The sequence below is a fragment of the Nannobrachium achirus genome (genome assembly GCF_963921795.1).
Source record: "Nannobrachium achirus genome assembly, chromosome: 3".
NCBI classification, from domain to species: Eukaryota; Metazoa; Chordata; class Actinopteri; order Myctophiformes; family Myctophidae; genus Nannobrachium; species Nannobrachium achirus.
The window spans coordinates 35,635,011-35,652,810 of record NC_137812.1 but is presented as its reverse complement, the minus strand read 5'-3'; the positions used below and the strand labels follow the sequence as shown (position 1 = coordinate 35,652,810).

Below are 17,800 nucleotides of genomic sequence, written 5' to 3'. Positions count from 1 at the left end.
AGGGCTGTCACAATTATTACACCAGTAAGACTCCCTAATCGGGAGATAAGCGACCGTTGGTCGCTTATCTCCACAAATAGGCCAAAAGTTTGTTTTACCAATTATCAAGACATACGGGCAGTTGACAGTTTGCCATGGTTACCATTGAAGTTGAATCTCCATATATGGAGATAACCTACGCATCACACTAAGTCTGACCTCACCAGCCCATATTTGGGCAACTTATGTCTCCATATATGGAGATATGATGACATCACACAGTCCTCAGCCGATGATGTGGCGTGATGTCATACAATACACAAACGAGCCCTACAGTATAAAGGGGCAATTCTTGCCAGGAAAGAAGCATTTCTTCGACTCAGACCTTATCGCCAGGGTTGGCTTATAGCAGCTGTCGGTAGGACCATATATGGATTCTGTTAGTGTGGATCTCCTAACAGGGCATCATCTGGGATACAATCCCTTTTATGCCCATATATGGAGATCCCTAACATAATCCCTTTCATGCCCATATATGGAGATCCCTAACAGAATCCCTTTTATGCCCATATATGGAGATCCCTAACAGCATCCCTTTTATGCCCATATATGGAGATCACTAACAGCTAACAGAATCCCTTTTATGCCCATATATGGAGATCCCTAACAGAATCCCTTTTATGCCCATATATGGAGATCCCTAACAGAATCCCTTTTATGCCCATATATGGAGATCCCTAACAGAATCCCTTTTATGCCCAGTTGGTTGCTAGGGTAAAAAAACATGGTTGCTATGGTAAACAGTTGGTTGCTAGGGTAAACAGTTGGTTGCTAGGGTAAAACCATGGTTGCTAAGGTGGTTGCTAACGTACACGAACAGACCAGCAACAACAGACTGTTGCCACAGCAACGTACACAAAGGTTTGTGTACACATGTGGTGTGATGTCATACTGAAGATATATGACATCACACCGTACACAAACAAAGGTGTGACGTGTGACGTGTGACCGACGGACGGACGGACGGACGGACGGACGGACGGCCGGTGGAGGTTTTGGTAGTAAACTGCTCCCTAACGGTCGCAATAATCATCTAATCGCAATTATTTGACATAATCGCAAATATTTTTCATAATCGTCATAATCGTCTACATGTTGAAAAATGTTTATAAATGTTCAAACATTTAAAAAAAATAGTGGAAATAGCAGATCTACAAGCTCACAACGCGTCGCATCGCGCTGCCATGCACAGAGGTATCATCATTCCTGTTGGGTGGAAACATTATGTCCAAAGCTGTTACTTTTCAGGAAACGTAAAAAAGAACCCAGTAGATGTTTAGTCACAAGCTTGTTAATTTGATTTGGTTCAACATCTTATATTCAAATTGGCTTAAGGGAGAACCATTGTACAGGTGGACCACGTTGTCATGCTCATGTCACTATGACTCAGCCAAAACCATATAATAAGGAATTCCCTAATGCAGCTACACCCATGGTGTGTGTTCTGTGTTGTCTAACCTCTACTCAATATGTCGCAAATAATTCTGTCAACTCCATATATGGGTACCAAATCTCCATATATGGGCATATTGGACAAACTAAAGATGTCAGGGCGGCTACACCTCTAATTTATAAAATCCACAAACATACTTAACCACTTTCACTTACGTTTGTTCTCCTTTAAAAAAAGGCAAAACAAGCAGGGCTACAAGCAGCATTTATATATAAAAGGCCCGACAGCATACTGTATGTCAGGGTTCCCCAATAGGCGGCCCGCGGGGGTGCTACTGTCTGGCCCCCACCAACCCCAGTAATAATGGTGGTATAAGAGCAGCAACAACACTAGTACTGTATATCGTCATTGTCGGGTGGAAATCTTCTATCTCCAAATTTGTACGTTATTTCGCAAATCATACAAGGCCGTCCGCACAAAAGTAGTGAAAACAGCAGATCTACAAGCACACAACGCCTCGCACCACGAGGCGTTGTGTGCTTGTAGATCGGCTGTTTTCACTAGTTTAAATAATTTTAAAAAGTATAAATTCAAAACGAACGGTTTTGGACATTTTCACCCGACAACGACGATATCTGAACTGTCGCAGGAGTAGCAGGAACGCCGTCGTCGCCCCCTGCAATGTTGTGGCCCTCGGCTTGGTGCCCTAGACATAATTCGGCCCTTGGGGAAAACTAATTGGGGAACCCTGCTGTATGTGAATACAACATACCCAGAGCAGACTGTGAGAAGGGTTCTGGGCGTTCGTCAGAGGAAGGTGGCGCTCCCTCATCTTCCTCATCCTGCAGCGTTCCAATCTGCATCCCAGAGTACTGGCTCTCACTGCCATCCAACACCTTGAGCGCGTGAAACAGAGGCAATCCATGTGGTTCAGTGCTTTAGGTTCACCAAATACAATCTGAGTGTATGTCCGAGAAACTGCTTTCTCTCTAAACACACGGTTGGATCATGCTCGGGTCAAGGCAACACAGAATAGACCAGCTTCATACAGGATTAAGCACAGACCTTGAGGCCTCTACGGTTATGGTTGCCACACTCCCTGATGCGTTAAAGGCAGAATAAAGGGTAACCTTTTGATCTAGACATGCTTTTCTGACTCAATTCAAGTTAATTGCATATAAATAATATATTATGTCATACAAATATAATTTGTACAACATGTGTAGGCATTAGCGTAACTATAAAATGCTACAAAAGAAAACTGGTTGAGCTAGATGATCAACTACACCTTTTATAGTATTTATGTTTACTCCCTAAGAGGTATGCCCTGAAACAGACATGATATCCCTTTTCAGCTCAAATTAAGACTCTAATTTGGGCTCTAATTATTAGAGCAAAGTCTGTCTGCCTCCAGGAACAAGGGAAGTGGAAACCAGGAATCTACAGAGACATGTGAAAGTCATATGGCCATCATGCTTCTCCTTTCAACTCTTCACTGCAAGCCAGTCACATGGGATGTTGGGGTTGCTTGTGTTTACGGAGATATTTCTGGAATTTAAAATATCTTAACTTGGAAGAAAATGACAAAACATTAAGGAAAGAATGAGAAATACTGGGAAATATTTTACTTTACAATGGTTTTATTCAAGTGTATTTTGTATTCTATGTTAGGCATTTAATATAATTTGTAATAATTTAAGCACTTATAAAACCTCCCCAATAAATACTGGACTTAGGATGTATTTAACCACTTAAACCCTATGTACTTCTTTGACCAGGGTCACCCAGGGGTCTGTACTTGGCCCCCTCCCTTTTTCCTTCTACTACACCATGTCTCTTTGCTGAAAAATAGCTGATCTAAAAGCCCATAACGAGCCACGACATGCTGTGAGCTTGTAGATTGGCCTTTTCCAATTAAGGTCCTTTTCCAATGAATGTCCGCCTATTTTTGTTTAATGTTCACCTATTACGAAATGCCCAGAATAGGAATGCTAGGGTTCATGTGGTTAACAGGATGCAATAATACAAAATAATGGCTAGAAAGTGTGCCACTGCAGTCTAAAGGCACCCCGTTATTACGCCTTTAAAGTGCATGATGTATGACGGAAATATACATCAAGTACTTAGAACTAGAATAAGGCCATTGTAAAAGGTTGCTGGATACTGACAGATCAAGTCAGCAGGAATGGACAGTATGCAGGGGATAATTCCGTGCACGGGTTCGACGAACAAGCGGAACGAAACGAGGAGGAATGAAAAAGGATCCACAGACAAGCAAACCCCTTCCCCACTTGGTCAAAAGTGTCCAATCGGCTGACCTTGTCGCTAGTGCTAGATGAGGAAGTGGCATAGAAGGAGGAAGAGGAGGAGAAAGAGGAAGAGGAGGAGGAGGAGGTGTAGACGGAAGAGTCACTGTCTGTGGCATCGGGCCCCTCGGTGGAGGTCGGCGAGGGCGGGGACGGCTCGATGACCCGCGGCAACGGAGAGCGCGACTGCGACGGAAGGGGGATAAGGGAGAGGAGGGGGCAAGACCATAGTGGTAGAATGAGCAGAATGGACAAACACATTGGAAAAGCAAAGGACCTTCGAAGGCAGAAAATTAAGTAAAATCCCCCCTGCCTCTCAAGTAAAAAAAATGTCGTTTAGGAGTAAAAATGCATATAGCTAACTCATATAGCTAACACACACTTATACTTTTTAAGTATTCCAACAAAACAATTCAGCAAAATAAACGTGATCTTCTCATTCCTTGGAATATCAAAGTGTATTTTATGTTATTTAACTTTTTGTCCATTCTGCTAATTCTAATTCTCAGAATTATAGCACCATCCGAAAAGCAGGTACTAGGTCAGGGACAATTGTCAAAAGTTATACGAATCCAATCCATAGTAATTGAATCTTTCTATATCCAGGGATCACTTGCACACACACACACACAGGCCAAACATATTTGAATTGTATTGATGAGCTCAAACACACGTTCTCACTCTTACGCGCACACTCAACACTCCTACTGACCAGCTCTGCCACGTCTGAAGGGGTGACGGCCGAGTCGGGACCCTCCGTGGTGGTCTGGGAGGAGTCGCTGGGTGGGAGCGAGGGGTCGTTGGCACCCAGCAGCACCCCTGCCTCCGCCAAGGGCCCACCCTCTGGTGTGGCGTTCTCCGGGGTGGTGTAGTCCGCCGTCTCCGGGGTAGGAACGTTGGCCCCGCCGCTGGAGCTTCGACTGAGCATGTCCTCGTCGTTGGGCGACTCGGGCGTGTCGGACGCGGACGTCCCGCCGCCGCCCTGCTCTGACGAGGCGCTGATGTCCACGGAGTCGCCCGGCTGCAGGGTGTGCTGGGAGGAGCGCGGCTGCTCAGTGATGATGTCCACCTGGGCAGTGGAGGAACCCTCGGTCCCCACGACTGACGCTACGGGAGAAGGAAACACACGCTTTTAATGAAAAAAATAAATACAAATAAAACAGATATAGAATCAGAAGTCTCAAATGTATATGTCACGGTTTGTTAGAGAAACAGGACGGTCGAGAAACGGAGCACTCGCGGTGCCGCACGGGGCGGAACAAGCGGTCGCCCACAACAACGTCCTCCAGGCGGGGCCGCTCGATTGTCCACGACATTGCAAGCGGCGCGAAGGCCAGCGGACCTTGGTCCTGATCTTCGCCCCCTCGCGCCGCAGGCGCGAGTGGCCGCGAAGAGCGGGCCAGGGCCGCGCAGCCGGCGGAGCGCCGCGCGAGTTACGAAGCCGTGGTGAATGCAATCGTTATATTTATGCCCAGGCCGTAAGGCCTGGGCAAGCCCACGATAAACGCTCATAGTAAGCTAATGGCTAAGCTAATGGCTAAGCTAATGGCTAAACACCGCCCAGCTAGGCTAGTAAATAAAGAAAGAGAGTCGCAAACGAGTGACGTCAGCGCCTGCACTAGTGAATGGCTGTCTATGGGCTGTCGTCGCCATCTGGTGGTGATTAGTGTGTGGTGAACGACAAAACAAGCGCTCTTACTCTTACCGTCCTGAGTTACCCAACCATACTGTAACATATACACTACAAGTCTATGGTAGACAGCCACGTCTATTACTTACATTATGAGGCCTATTTCAGTACATAATGGACTATCATTAGGGATGGATTAACCCATTAACTCATTTAGTGCTAAAACCGAATAATTTCGGTTCTAAAAAACGTGTGCCATGTGCGAAAACCGAATTTATTCGGTTCCTTTTTTTTTTTTTTTTTTTTTTTTTTTTTTTGAAAAATCACATTTTGATCTTTAATCTGACAAAGATCTTTTGTTTTGCGATGTTATTCATGTGCCTAGGACATCCAGTGAGCGAGTGATTACTTAGAATCCTCTCTAAAATCAAAGATAACTGCCCATTTCTTTCTTTTATTGTATATTATTGATTTCCGATTGGTGAGCTTTGATCACTGGAGCACCGTGAACTTGTCTGCACTCTGCAGGCTGCGCAGCCCTGCCACCAGTGGCGTCAGTTCAGAAAAAGGTAAGGTATGGCAACATGACTAGACACCAGTCATGTTGCCATACCTTAGCTTTTGCTGAACTGACGCCACTGCTGGCAGCAGCCCCTGGGCACTGCGTGTGAACAGATTGCTTGTTGAAGAACCAAGGCGTCGTGCTCGTGTTCGCCGGTCACTGAGGTTAGGGTTGGGCCAACTTGGGGGTTAGGGTTAGTTTTATGTGTCGGAATACCTGCCCGTAGTTGGCTGCGGACCCCCGGAATTTTGCTCGTCTGTGGATTTCACGATCAGCTCGGATATCATCTACGCTACGGCCGTTGAAGCTGGTTCCTCACGCATGCATATGGATACAGTCAGGTACACTACTAAACACAAGTGGGTTTCTAACTGACTGAATGTAGAAGGAGGATGGATCGCACAGTGGCAAGAGTTGATGTTTTCTTTATTCTTGCATTTGCATGGATGAGAAACAAACGTTTCGACTGTAAGCCTTCTTCAGTGTGTGCTTCTTCACTGTGTGCGATCCATTCTCCTCCTACATGTTGATCTAAAGGGAGCGCGGTGGTAACCAAAGAGTTTACTAACTGACTGAATAGCATAATAATCATTGTAGCACAGCACTGCACGCTGTTATCGCTAACGCTATGGACCAGAGCTATTGAGACTATTGATCCTGTTGAATTCAATCGCACGTTTTTTTTATACAAACTTGTATAAAAACCGCATGGTTGACGAGGGTCAAGTATCGCGTCAACCTAGCTATTCTTTTTATTCTAACTGTATTAGACAATGACTATAGACTATGAATGTGATGACATTCATTCAAAGACAAAATAGATTGTTTGTCATGACTATGTCCTGAGACGTAATATGTTCATCTGACTGCTAGGTGGCAGCATCGTTGTTTTTTTGCTTTTGTTGTTTTTACACTTCTCAAGGCAATGAAGGCATGAACATGCAGGCTGTATATGCCGATCATTATATATATTTTTTTGAATAGGGGGCAGGTATTTATAAGAATTTATTCTTCTGCTTGCTCCTTTTCGTTCATGTGTGTGTACTGTAAAATATTGAAATTCTGAGTATAAATATAATATAACTGTAATGTACACTACATGTGCGAAACAAAAATAAATGAAATGAAATGAAATGTTCAAACCCCTAGCCTACGTGGTTCACCCGTCCCCTCCCGCCCCTCCCCCCCTGGCTGGCAGGGGGGTTTGATTGATTGATTGATTGAAGACTTTATTAGAAGTTTGCATAGGAAAAGGTACAGTTTCATGACGGTACAGTTCACTGGTGATCCATGAAAAGCCTAAGCTTATTTCCACTGGAAACCATTGAAGTATCTCATATAACATTGAATGACAGACAAATAGAACACAGGGGAACGTGAAATGATCCGTTCACTGAAATGAACGAGATTGCCTATCACTAACACAACGTGAGCTTGTAGATCTGCTATTTTGGCTTTGTCAGAACTAAGTAGCAGGGGCTGCATAGCTCAGGGGTGGAGAAACCGTTATTAGAACACGAAGGGTTCCCGAAGGGTTCCCAGTTCGAATCCGGGTTCCCCCTGAGTTAATGTCGAAGAGTCCTTGGGCAAGACTCTGAACCCCTAGTTGCTCCTGGTTTTGATTGATTGATTGAAGACTTTATTTGAAGTTTGCCTTGAGTAGGTTGGGCCTTCACTGCCTTGCATGGTTTCCTCTGCCACCGGTGTATGAATGTGTGCGTGAATGGGTGAATGTAATGCACAATCTATATAAAAGCGCTTTGGATAAAATCGCTATATAAATGCACCATTTACCATTTAGTAGCCTCGCGCAACGCGTTGTGAGCTTGTAGAAAATATCATTGATCAATCTTGTAAAATAGCCGATCTACAAGCTCGCGCCGCGACGCGTTGTGAGCTTGTAGACCTGAAAATGGTAAAGGCAGCCCCAGCCTTGAAGCCTCAAAAGTCTAGTATCTCCCCCAGATCACAAAAGATGTCTCTTTGGTCTAGTGGTTAAGTTATTGGACTTTCGCGTGGGAGACCCGGGTACGAAGCCGGGTGGGGAAGTTCAGATCATCTCCGTTACATATATATATATATATACAGGGTGCACTTTTCGAACAAATGGTATAATTTTTCTTTTCCTCAAAATGCATTTACACTCAGCAACCACTGTTATTCATACACTGAATTCTCAAAGCCCAGATAGGAAGAGGTGCAGCAGTTTTTACTATTGTGAAATAAATGCAAATGTCTGTTCTGCTCTCTTTGCCATCCAAGCTCTTGTGAGCTTGGAGCTCAAGAAGGGTTCAGGACTGGCCCAGGCAAGGCCAGTCTAATAAGATAATTTTTTTTACCAGACTCGAACTTATGACCTTCGATATGAGAGGCAAGGAATCTATCAACTGAGCTAATGAGTCATAAATATGTGATTCTAACATGTAATAGATATACACAGATCTGCATTATTTGTGTTTTATATATGACGTGAATGACTAAAACTCAAACTAAGTGAGATAAACCATGATGTTGTCTTTCTTGGGTTCACTGATGCGCAGCAATTCCCATTATACAATTGGTATAATTATAGTTTCACCAGACTCGAACCCACAACCTTCCGTATCAGAGGTGAGTGCACTATTGACTGAGCTAGTCTGTCATAAATATGAAACTGTAATATGTAATACATGGACACGAATATCTGCATCATGTGTGTTCATATATGACATGTCACTTAGACATGTGAATGGTTTCCTGGCTTGTGTGGTTGGTCGTATGTATATCAAACAAGCCCGACAACCATTATTGGGTTCAAATCTCAACAATGAAAATATATCAATATTATACAGTATAGTGCTTTTCTGAGAACCCAACATCGCTATACAAATGTTTGTTGTAGCTACATTTTGCAATGTTGGTGCATTCACCAGCAGATAATTTCTCTCTCTCGCATTCTCAGAGTACAACTTTACTAAGACAATGTCAAGTTTGAGTTCATGTAGCTATATTGGTAGATACATGAACTATAGGTCGCAAGGTTATGAGTTCGAATCTGGTCTGAAAATAACACAGTTCAATATTCTTAGTGCTAAATTAGTGGTAAATTGATGGTTTATTTGAACAGTACAGAGGATAAAATATATGTGTCATGTCAGGGTGAGATGGAGGCCCTACAGGAGATGAAAAAAAGCATATTTCTCTCAAGAGTTGAAAGTATATTGTGCGTGTGTGTGTGTGTGTGTGTGCGTGTGTGTGTGTGCGTGTGTGTGTGTGCGTGTGTGTGTGTGCGTGTGTGTGTGTGTGTGTGTGTGTGTGTGTGTGTGTGTGTGTGTCAACATAGTGAAGTGTTTGGATGGGTGGATAAAGGCTCTAAAATTCACCATTTATCATTTTTGTGCACGTTTCTGTGCACGTGTGTGTGTGTGTGTGTGTGTGTGTGTGGGCGTGTGTGGGCGTGTGTGTGTGTGAGCACACACATAAGCATGTGTGTGCTCACCTGAAGTATGTCTGTTTTTGACAGTCAAATATATGTATATGTATGTACATATATATGTGTGTGTGTGTGTGTGTGTGTGTGTGTGTGTGTGTGTGTGTGTGTGTGTGTGTGTGTGTGTGTCACAGTGAGTGAAGCGTTGCTGCCCCCTGCTGGACTGCACACAGTGCAATGATAAAGTTATAGTCAGTCAACACTGACATCTGCTGGAACCCTTTAGTTGTACTGAATGCAGCAAAACCTTGTGTCAAAAAGTCCTACCTCTTCGCACTCTTTTGCAGATTACGACAAAAGTATACAATATTACAAACTCTTGTTCGCCAGCGTTAGAGAAAACTTTCTCCACTTTCCAACGGTGTGCTGCATGTTGAAAACGGCTCAGAAATCCCCATGATTTCAGCGTCATAAACCTTTTTTTTTCAAATGGCTGTATCTCCTTTTCTAATTCCCAGGGGACATATTGGGGCAAAACGCTTTGCGCTCTGCGGCCGATAACTAAAAAAGTATACAATATAAACGATCACTGTCTTTTGCGGCTGAAAGTACAAACCTGAATCTTCAAAAGAAAAAATAAGTTTGCTCATATATGACTATTTTTGGATTCTCTGTGGCTCTGCAAAGTTGGGCCAAAATGGTAAGAAAATGGTAAGAAAATGCCTGGCACTTGCTACCCACCCAATTAGAAAAATGGCTGGCACTAAAAGAGTTAAGACCGGGAACGCATCTGTGTCACGTAACCAACCATAATTTTTTAAACTTTGGCTATTGAAAAATAGCATAGATACAAGCTCATAGCGCGCCACTAGATCTGCTATTTTCTTTTTAAACGTGGAAAATTTGTGCAAACCTTTGAACCTTGTTCAGAAAACGATTAGGATTCAGAAGACATTTGTAAAGGATTAAATAATTCATCCAATGTGTCTTACCTGCGAAGGCTCCAGTGGTCACCTCTGGCCTCTCAGCATCGTCCTCCAGCACATCCTCCTCCCCGGACAAGATCTTACCTGGGGAAAATGAAGGCTTGAAGGTTAACCTCAGCACCACATCAGCATGCAACACGCTAATGCAGTGGTTCTCAACCTGCGGGTCGGGACGCCCAGATTATTTTGGGGGGTCCCCAGATGTTTAGCTAAATGTGAAACATTGTTTTCTCACTCAACAGTAAACAAACCAACAAAACGTTTAAGTGTATAGAGGGTGTCTGCACATTTCTAAAGTGACAATTTAAGGACTATTTAATACCTCAAAAATGAGAAATTAAACATTGGCCAAATTGTCAAATATTAGAGGCAGAAATTGTGAAAATAGACGATCTACAGTACATGCTCACAGTGAGCATGTAGATCTGCTATTTTCACAATAGAACCGTGTTATACTAAATGTAATGCCTCAACTCTTAGTGCTCGTCAGGGTGGGGGGGGGGGGGGTCCCCAGTTAAAATATGATTATTTTGGGGGTCGCGGCCTGAAAAGGTTGAGAACCATTGCGCTAATATTAGTGGACGAGAGTTATAGAAGGAGGAGAGATTGAAACAATAGCAGTGAGGTGCAGAAGAGGAGGAGACCACGGAGAGCATAGTCACCTTTCTGCTTCCTGAGGATGAGTGGACTGCAGGAAGAGCCTCCCCCAGCTGAGAGTGGCAGCAAAGGATAAGAGGAAAACAGGAAGTGAGGAAGAGAAAAGCGGCCCAAAGCTCCCGTGGGAAAGACGAATACATCAATCACAAAGAAATCCAGGATAGGGGTTAGTGAAGCAAAGAAAAAGCTGCAAAGCACAAACCCTGGGCTGTGTCCCAAATCACATACCTGCATGTACTACATAATCAATATGGATTTTATCGTTTAACATACTTTTGAGTGCATAGCCATAAACAATGTAGTATGCATCTTTTCAGACACACTGTTACCCAATTATCATGTGGTATGTACCGTTGGATGCCAGTATGGGCAGGACCCGTTCCATAGGGGGTGTAGTAGATTATAGATTATCATGATTGATTATGTGTGCCGTTATTAGAGTAGATCATGTGTTCATTGATTATATTAGGAGGGGTTTGCCCAGGTCACATTAATAGTGTCCATGTTAACTCATTGACTGCTTTCGTCTTACTGGATTGCCTGCCACGATTTTCGTTCCTTTTAATGTGGGAGTGTGCGTGATCCGCGTGCACGCCGTGGTCTGTTCGCAATTACAAAAGACCCAATCTTAATCCATGCTACCGTTGCTGAGCTAGGAGCAGTGTTGTGTACATAGGAAGTAAACGGAGGCAGGAAGTGGTCACAGAGAAATGGAGTTGTTCCGGCCAAAAGAATGCAGATCCGGTTCCGTTTCTGGTCCCACCCGGAAGCCCGAAGCACTATCTTTGGGGCACTTAAGCACCTTGGATCGGGGATCCGATTTCTGATTGTTTTTAATCAAATCTAATTAATCTAAACTCTGGAAACTTGGGCCTGGGCAGTCAGAGACATCGGGAAACACTCTGGAAACTCAGTCAATGAGTTAAACAACTAATCATTGGTGTCTGGGGCAAGTTACGTGACGCCAACAAAAGCTGTTGTGTTGTTTTATTATATATACCGGTAGTGCAGTGCACATTCGTCAGGCAGATGTTTTTCTTCCAATTTTGCTGACAAATTAATTCTCTCTGGTTTTGGTTCACACACACAGTCAGAAAAACACAGAAGAAGTCTGGTCCTGTCACAACTGGCCCAATCGAGTGAGCTGCATGCTCATTCCATCCACTGTTTCGACAGTTTCCCCAGATTTCTGGAGTGAGATTGGAGGGCTGGCAACACAACATGGTATAAAACACCACGAAATGCTAGGAAAGAGCTACATCTAGTGGCCAGCATAGACACTACACGTACATGTTCCCATTTCATGACCCATTTAGGCCTAGAATTAGTGAATGCTTTAACCAGTGAAAAATAGCAGATATACAAGCTCACAGCGCGGCACCGAGTGCAGCGCTGCGAGCTTGTAGATCTGCTATTTTTGAAAAAGTTGTGAAAATGTGTACAAATCTTTGAATATGTATTTTCAAAGCGAACGTGTGTAACTCAAATTTAGCTTCTGGGGGGGTCCCCGGAACTAAATATTTTGAGATGGGGGTCCGTGGCTAAATACTATCATTTTGGGGGTCCTTCACATGAAAAGGTTTGAGAACCACTGACATAGTAGTCTCTCAAGAACAGACTAACTGAGCTCCAGTTCAAGTGAAAAGGACCTTTTCTTTGACGATGGCTGGCCAGATTGCTGACATAGAAACATATGTTTTTCAAAAAAATCTTAGAAGGATTCAAAAGACACTTATAGAATCGGGTCAAAATTCGAATTTTCACGATTTTTCAAAAATAGCAGATCTACAAGCTCGCAGCGCGGCACTCGGTGCCGCGCTGTGAGCTTGTAGATCTGCTATTTTTCCAATAGTTAAAACATAAAATAATGATACCCGTTTTGAAGTTAATCACCAACATTATTATCCACTGCTGACCAGGAACAGGAAGCTGCACTCTTTTAGAGATTGGCATTGATAAAGTTTACCGATGAGTTCCAATATGCTGCCAGAGCGCGCGCGGCTCTCTGCATCCTGGCGGAACACGGTGGCATGTGGAATACTGCCCACTGTGATGAGCATGTGCAGAAGTTCTGGGGGTGGAGTCCTGAACGCCTGCTGTAGAAGCTCTAGAGCAGCGGTGACCACGTTGTGATCCCGGTGCTGCGTGTAGTGGAGGGTCAGCTCATACACCTGCAATCATGCACACACACATACAGAACAGAGGAGAACGTGGATATTAAGGTCTGAAACAGACTTAAAGGAGTAGTTCACCCCCAAAATGACTTTTTTTCTATTGATTAGTCACGCCATGGAGAGTAGAGTTCAATAATATTTTTCGTTTTTTGTCACATTCCTAAGACAAAAATTTGATTCGTGTAAATTTACCCCCATTGATTCCGGATGGGGACCCGTTTCGAAACGGGTCCCCAACTGGAACGAATGGGGGTAAATTTATTGTTATCACATTTTTGTCTTAGGAATGTGACAAAAAACTAAAAATATTATTGAACTCTAGTCTCCATGGCGTGACTAATCAATAGAAAAAAGTCATTTTGGGGGTTAACTACTCCTTTAATGTACACAATTACTTCAAGTTACGCATAGTTGATTCTCACACATTGTTGCGTTCTAAATTGTGTGTCATTCTTAGCGCGTGACCATGCAATGCATGCAATACACATAAAACATTAATTAATTACTTGCTGCTGGATCATGTTGGCTTTATTCTTTATGGCATGCTTACAGTATGCTTTTCTGTAATGTCGCTATTAATATTTGTAAGTTATTTCATGCTGGATCAAGTTCATTCTCTACTCCATTCTCTACTATATAATGGTAATCTCATCTCATCTCTCTCTCTCTCTCTCAAAAAAAAAAAAAAAAGTTTCCCTTTTTTTCTCCAAATGGGTTCCCAGATTTCTGTAATGGTAATGGACTGTTCCTCGGGAATGCGGTAGCCTATTCATAGGAGCCAATTTGTCAGTGGCACGTGTAGTTATGTTGAATAAAACTACACCAAGTTTACCTCTCTCAGTATGCAATGTGTATGTTCTATCTGTGTTGCATCAGACAGTTCTAGTGAGCACGCATCAGAGCGCATATCAGAGAGACTAAATTAATTTGTTGTAGGGTTTCCGGTAAGGCTCAGGCTAATACATTGCAGACAGGGCTGGGCTCAGGCTAGAGTTCTGGGCCCATGCAGGGCTCCAGTACACATACACATGCAAACATCATTTCTATCAGTCTACCTGCAGTAGCTGTTCGGGGGTGGGCTGCACATCAGCCTCTTTCCTCATAACTCCAAAGCTGCCTTTGAGACTGGTGGTGTTGACCTGCTGCTGCAGTAGAGGCATCAGGTAGCGCAGTGTTAACAGCACTCCGAGGATCAGGTGGCTGGGGTGTTCCTCATCTACTGGCACCAGCAGACCTAGCAAAGGGATGGACAGAAGGTGTGAATCAGGTGTCTAGTCTGAATGTGAGGAATGGGAAATCAGGATGTATGCCTACTGTGTGTGTGTGTGTGTGTGTGTGTGTGTGTGTGTGTGTGTGTGTGTGTGTGTGTGTGTGTGTGTTGGGTTTCCAAAACATGATCTGTAATTACACAATCCTGCAATGTGTTGTGCATCATGGCAGGATGGATGGGAGAGACAAATATAAAGGAAACTAGACTGCGCTCTAGGTGCAAACTTGCGGCCTGTGCACTCGTGGCCATGTATGTATGGCCTACTTGTGCGCCAGCAGAGCACGCCCTGTTATGTATATCTGTTGATGGTGACATCACCAAGAAGGCTGGTCCCTCATTGGCTGTTGATGATGTTGTCACCAAGATCCCCATTACAAGCAAACTGGCATGTCTTTTTCATTAACTTTAAATGCCAAATGTCACCGTATTTCGCTTTGTGGCCCCTTTTGATCAATGAGTTGGGCTCTTATTTCTCAAAACAACATGGGTAAGTTTCCTGATCTTTTCACACTATTTTTTTCACTCTTTTTTGTTGTTGTTGTAGTAGCCAATTATTTACCTTTTTTTGTCTTTATGTCAATTCATTCCCCCGCCCCAAACAAACATGTCTGTGTTGTCACTGCTGTTGTATCCCACTACTGACTCGCCTGCCAGTGAGGAGCCCCCACCGGGAGGACTTGGGTCCTTCGTCCTACTCCTCCCGCCCCAACACTACATACAGTACATGCAGCGACAAATCACCCTCCCAACATCCCTCCCCGAACACGGCCACTTGTGTTCACATAGAAGCCCGACAAAGCAAGATGCACAATGGTGGATTTTAACCCACAACCTCCATGGTTGGTTTTCATTTCTCTGTACCGGAGCTCCACTCTGCACATGAACTGTGGCTCATATTACAAACTCATTCAGGCTCATTTCCTGGTACGTGTGTGTGTGTGTGTGTGTGTGTGTGTGTGTGTGTGTGTGTGTGTGTGTGTGTGTGTCGTACCCAGCAGTACATTAAGCAGCCATGTATAGAAGTAGCTGCTGCGTCTGGAGTGTTGACACACACTGACGGCTGAGCTGGCTGCTGTCCTTCTGATGGTGGGGGAGCTGGACTTCAGGCTGGCTACCAATGACTTCAACAGCACCTGACACATACATTACATTCAATAAGCAATTTGTTTCCAAGATATCCTTCAAGCTTCAGGTCGTGTAGTGAGCTTGTAGATCTACTATTTTAGGCATACAACTAAGTATAAATTAAGCATTAGCCCTCCACAGTGTATGAATGTATATATAAAAGAGCATCTAACTGGAGCGTCCTCTACTATTGTGTTGCATAATCAACTTAGGTTTGGAAAGAGATTCATTTCATTTAAGAGAGGGCAAATCCAAAGATAATAATACAATTATTTAGGAGTTAACTTATCATGCAATGTAACCGATTAGTAATATGACATAACAGGTGTGTAGCTGTGTGTGCATTAGACTGCACCTTGATCTCGCCATCATTGGCAAAGTGCCCCAGGGCAGACATGATCTTGGGCATGGCTGCAGCCAGCGTCTCTTGTACAGACTCCTCCTGTCGCTTGGTGATTCTGGTTAGGCACGGCAACAGGTTAACCAAGTAGGGTCTGGAGAAAAAGCCAGGGTGGAGCAAAGGGATGGAACCGCCATGTGTGGAGATAGAATAAACGAGAAGAGAGAGATGACGTCTGTGACAATACTGCTACCGGAATGCAAATACAAATAAAAACAAATTAACCGTTCTATTCCAGTGTTGCATTGAGCATTTATACCTGCATTTCTGTGGTCTGATGAGGTGGGCAAGCTCTGCAAACCTCCAGAGAGCTGCCCTCAGGCTCCGAGAGGCACCATTCTGCCAACGATACACATACACATCATCAACCTACTTCACCGCCTAGCAAACACCATGCATAGGGCACTTAAACTTTCACAATGCACGTGAGAATAACCCCAGACTCTAACATGATGAACAGGATTCATTTTCAGCAGTGATATTCATTGTGAACATACCTTTTTAATCTCTTTGTACAGCTCCAGCTGTAGTCTAGGCAGGTTGGAGTCCATCAATGCCTGTGGACAGATTCATTCACAAATCATTGTTCAAGAATCCCAAAGCAATGCATTTTATACCATATTAAAGGGAAGTTCCGGACTGGCCATTTTACCACGTTAATCTGACGATGTTGATGTCCAAAAATCTATCTGTAGCGTTTTTAGTTTTTTTTCCCTAGTCCTCGGCAGCTCAAACCGCAAGCGATTAGATTTATTGCAAAATTGCTTATTTGCATCGCTTGACAATTCCTTTTTTTTGTTTACATCTGACTTTCATATTGGCGCTGCTGCGAGTGAGCAAAAACACTACATATCCCATGATGCAACTCGGCCGCAACCCAGGAAGCATACAAATCTCCATAGGCTCCTATTCATTGCTGCTGCAAAGAAACGGCTTTAACGCCGAAAGGTTTCATGTCTGTGGCATAGATACAAAGAGGAAAACTCTCAATAGACCCCTCCCATCTCCGCTCAGACCTAATTCGGTAGAAAGTGTCATTTTTTCCCGCCTCTACCACTGGTTAATGGATGGAATAACATCAGATTGCCATGAGAAAAGCACTCCTCAGAAATTCCCCTTTAAATAAAACCTGTGCAATGTGCATCAGTCAAATCAATGATTGACAAGTGTAATTTGAAAGACAAAAAAAGACTGAAATGATTTAACATAATAGTATTATAGGTCCTCCTCACTTTGATAATTTTGTTCAGGCACTCATCAGCCACCATCCGCACATCTGATTCACTGTCATCACTGCAGAGCAGAAACATCTCCATGGCGATGCCCAGGAGTTTCTGGAACTCAGGAGACGTTCTGATCCCAGAGCCATAGAGACAAAAGCAAAGGGAGAAGAGTCATTACAGAATGACAAACAGAAACACAGTAGAACAATCCCAATTAGACCAAGAGTAGCTAGCATGTTAAACATATAATTGGTGGGGACAGGATGTGTCATTGAGGCAGCTTATTGATGATTATGGGCATTGTATGGTAGTTGCATGCTATGGCTACCTTCAGAGATGGGCAGTATTTGAAATACATGTACCGGTATTTGAAATATGTATTTGAAATACTTTTTCATATTTTTAAATACTATTTGAAAAAAATGTTTGTATTTTGAAATACAAAAAAGTATTTCTTACAGCTTGCCTTCCCTACTGTCGGTGGACCAGAGAATGAGCCTGCAGGCTAATTAAGAAGATGGAAACTACAGAGTAGAGGCCCAGGCTTGCAGTTTCACTTTACAGTTACAATATTATGTTCATGGAAAGGTGCGTATGATAGCGAGAAGTGAGTGAGTGAGTGAGTG

At 43.5% G+C, this 17,800-nt stretch overlaps 1 protein-coding gene across 4 annotated transcripts in view; it reads right to left on the bottom strand.

Moving 5' to 3' along the window:
• The window catches only part of htt (huntingtin), a 55,224-nt gene that overhangs the window by 31,770 nt on the left and 5,654 nt on the right, over positions 1-17,800 (bottom strand). For all 4 annotated transcript variants that reach the window (XM_080720959.1, XM_080720961.1, XM_080720960.1 and 1 more), the window contains exons 3-12: positions 17,184-17,304; positions 16,449-16,508; positions 16,211-16,290; positions 15,907-16,045; positions 15,418-15,559; positions 14,212-14,390; positions 12,949-13,153; positions 10,332-10,409; positions 4,451-4,845; positions 2,205-2,328 (exon numbers count right to left, since the gene is read on the bottom strand). In XM_080720959.1, coding sequence (XP_080577085.1) covers positions 2,205-2,328; positions 4,451-4,845; positions 10,332-10,409; positions 12,949-13,153; positions 14,212-14,390; positions 15,418-15,559; positions 15,907-16,045; positions 16,211-16,290; positions 16,449-16,508; positions 17,184-17,304 — 1,523 coding nt within the window. The remainder of the gene's footprint in view (positions 1-2,204; positions 2,329-4,450; positions 4,846-10,331; positions 10,410-12,948; positions 13,154-14,211; positions 14,391-15,417; positions 15,560-15,906; positions 16,046-16,210; positions 16,291-16,448; positions 16,509-17,183; positions 17,305-17,800) is intronic.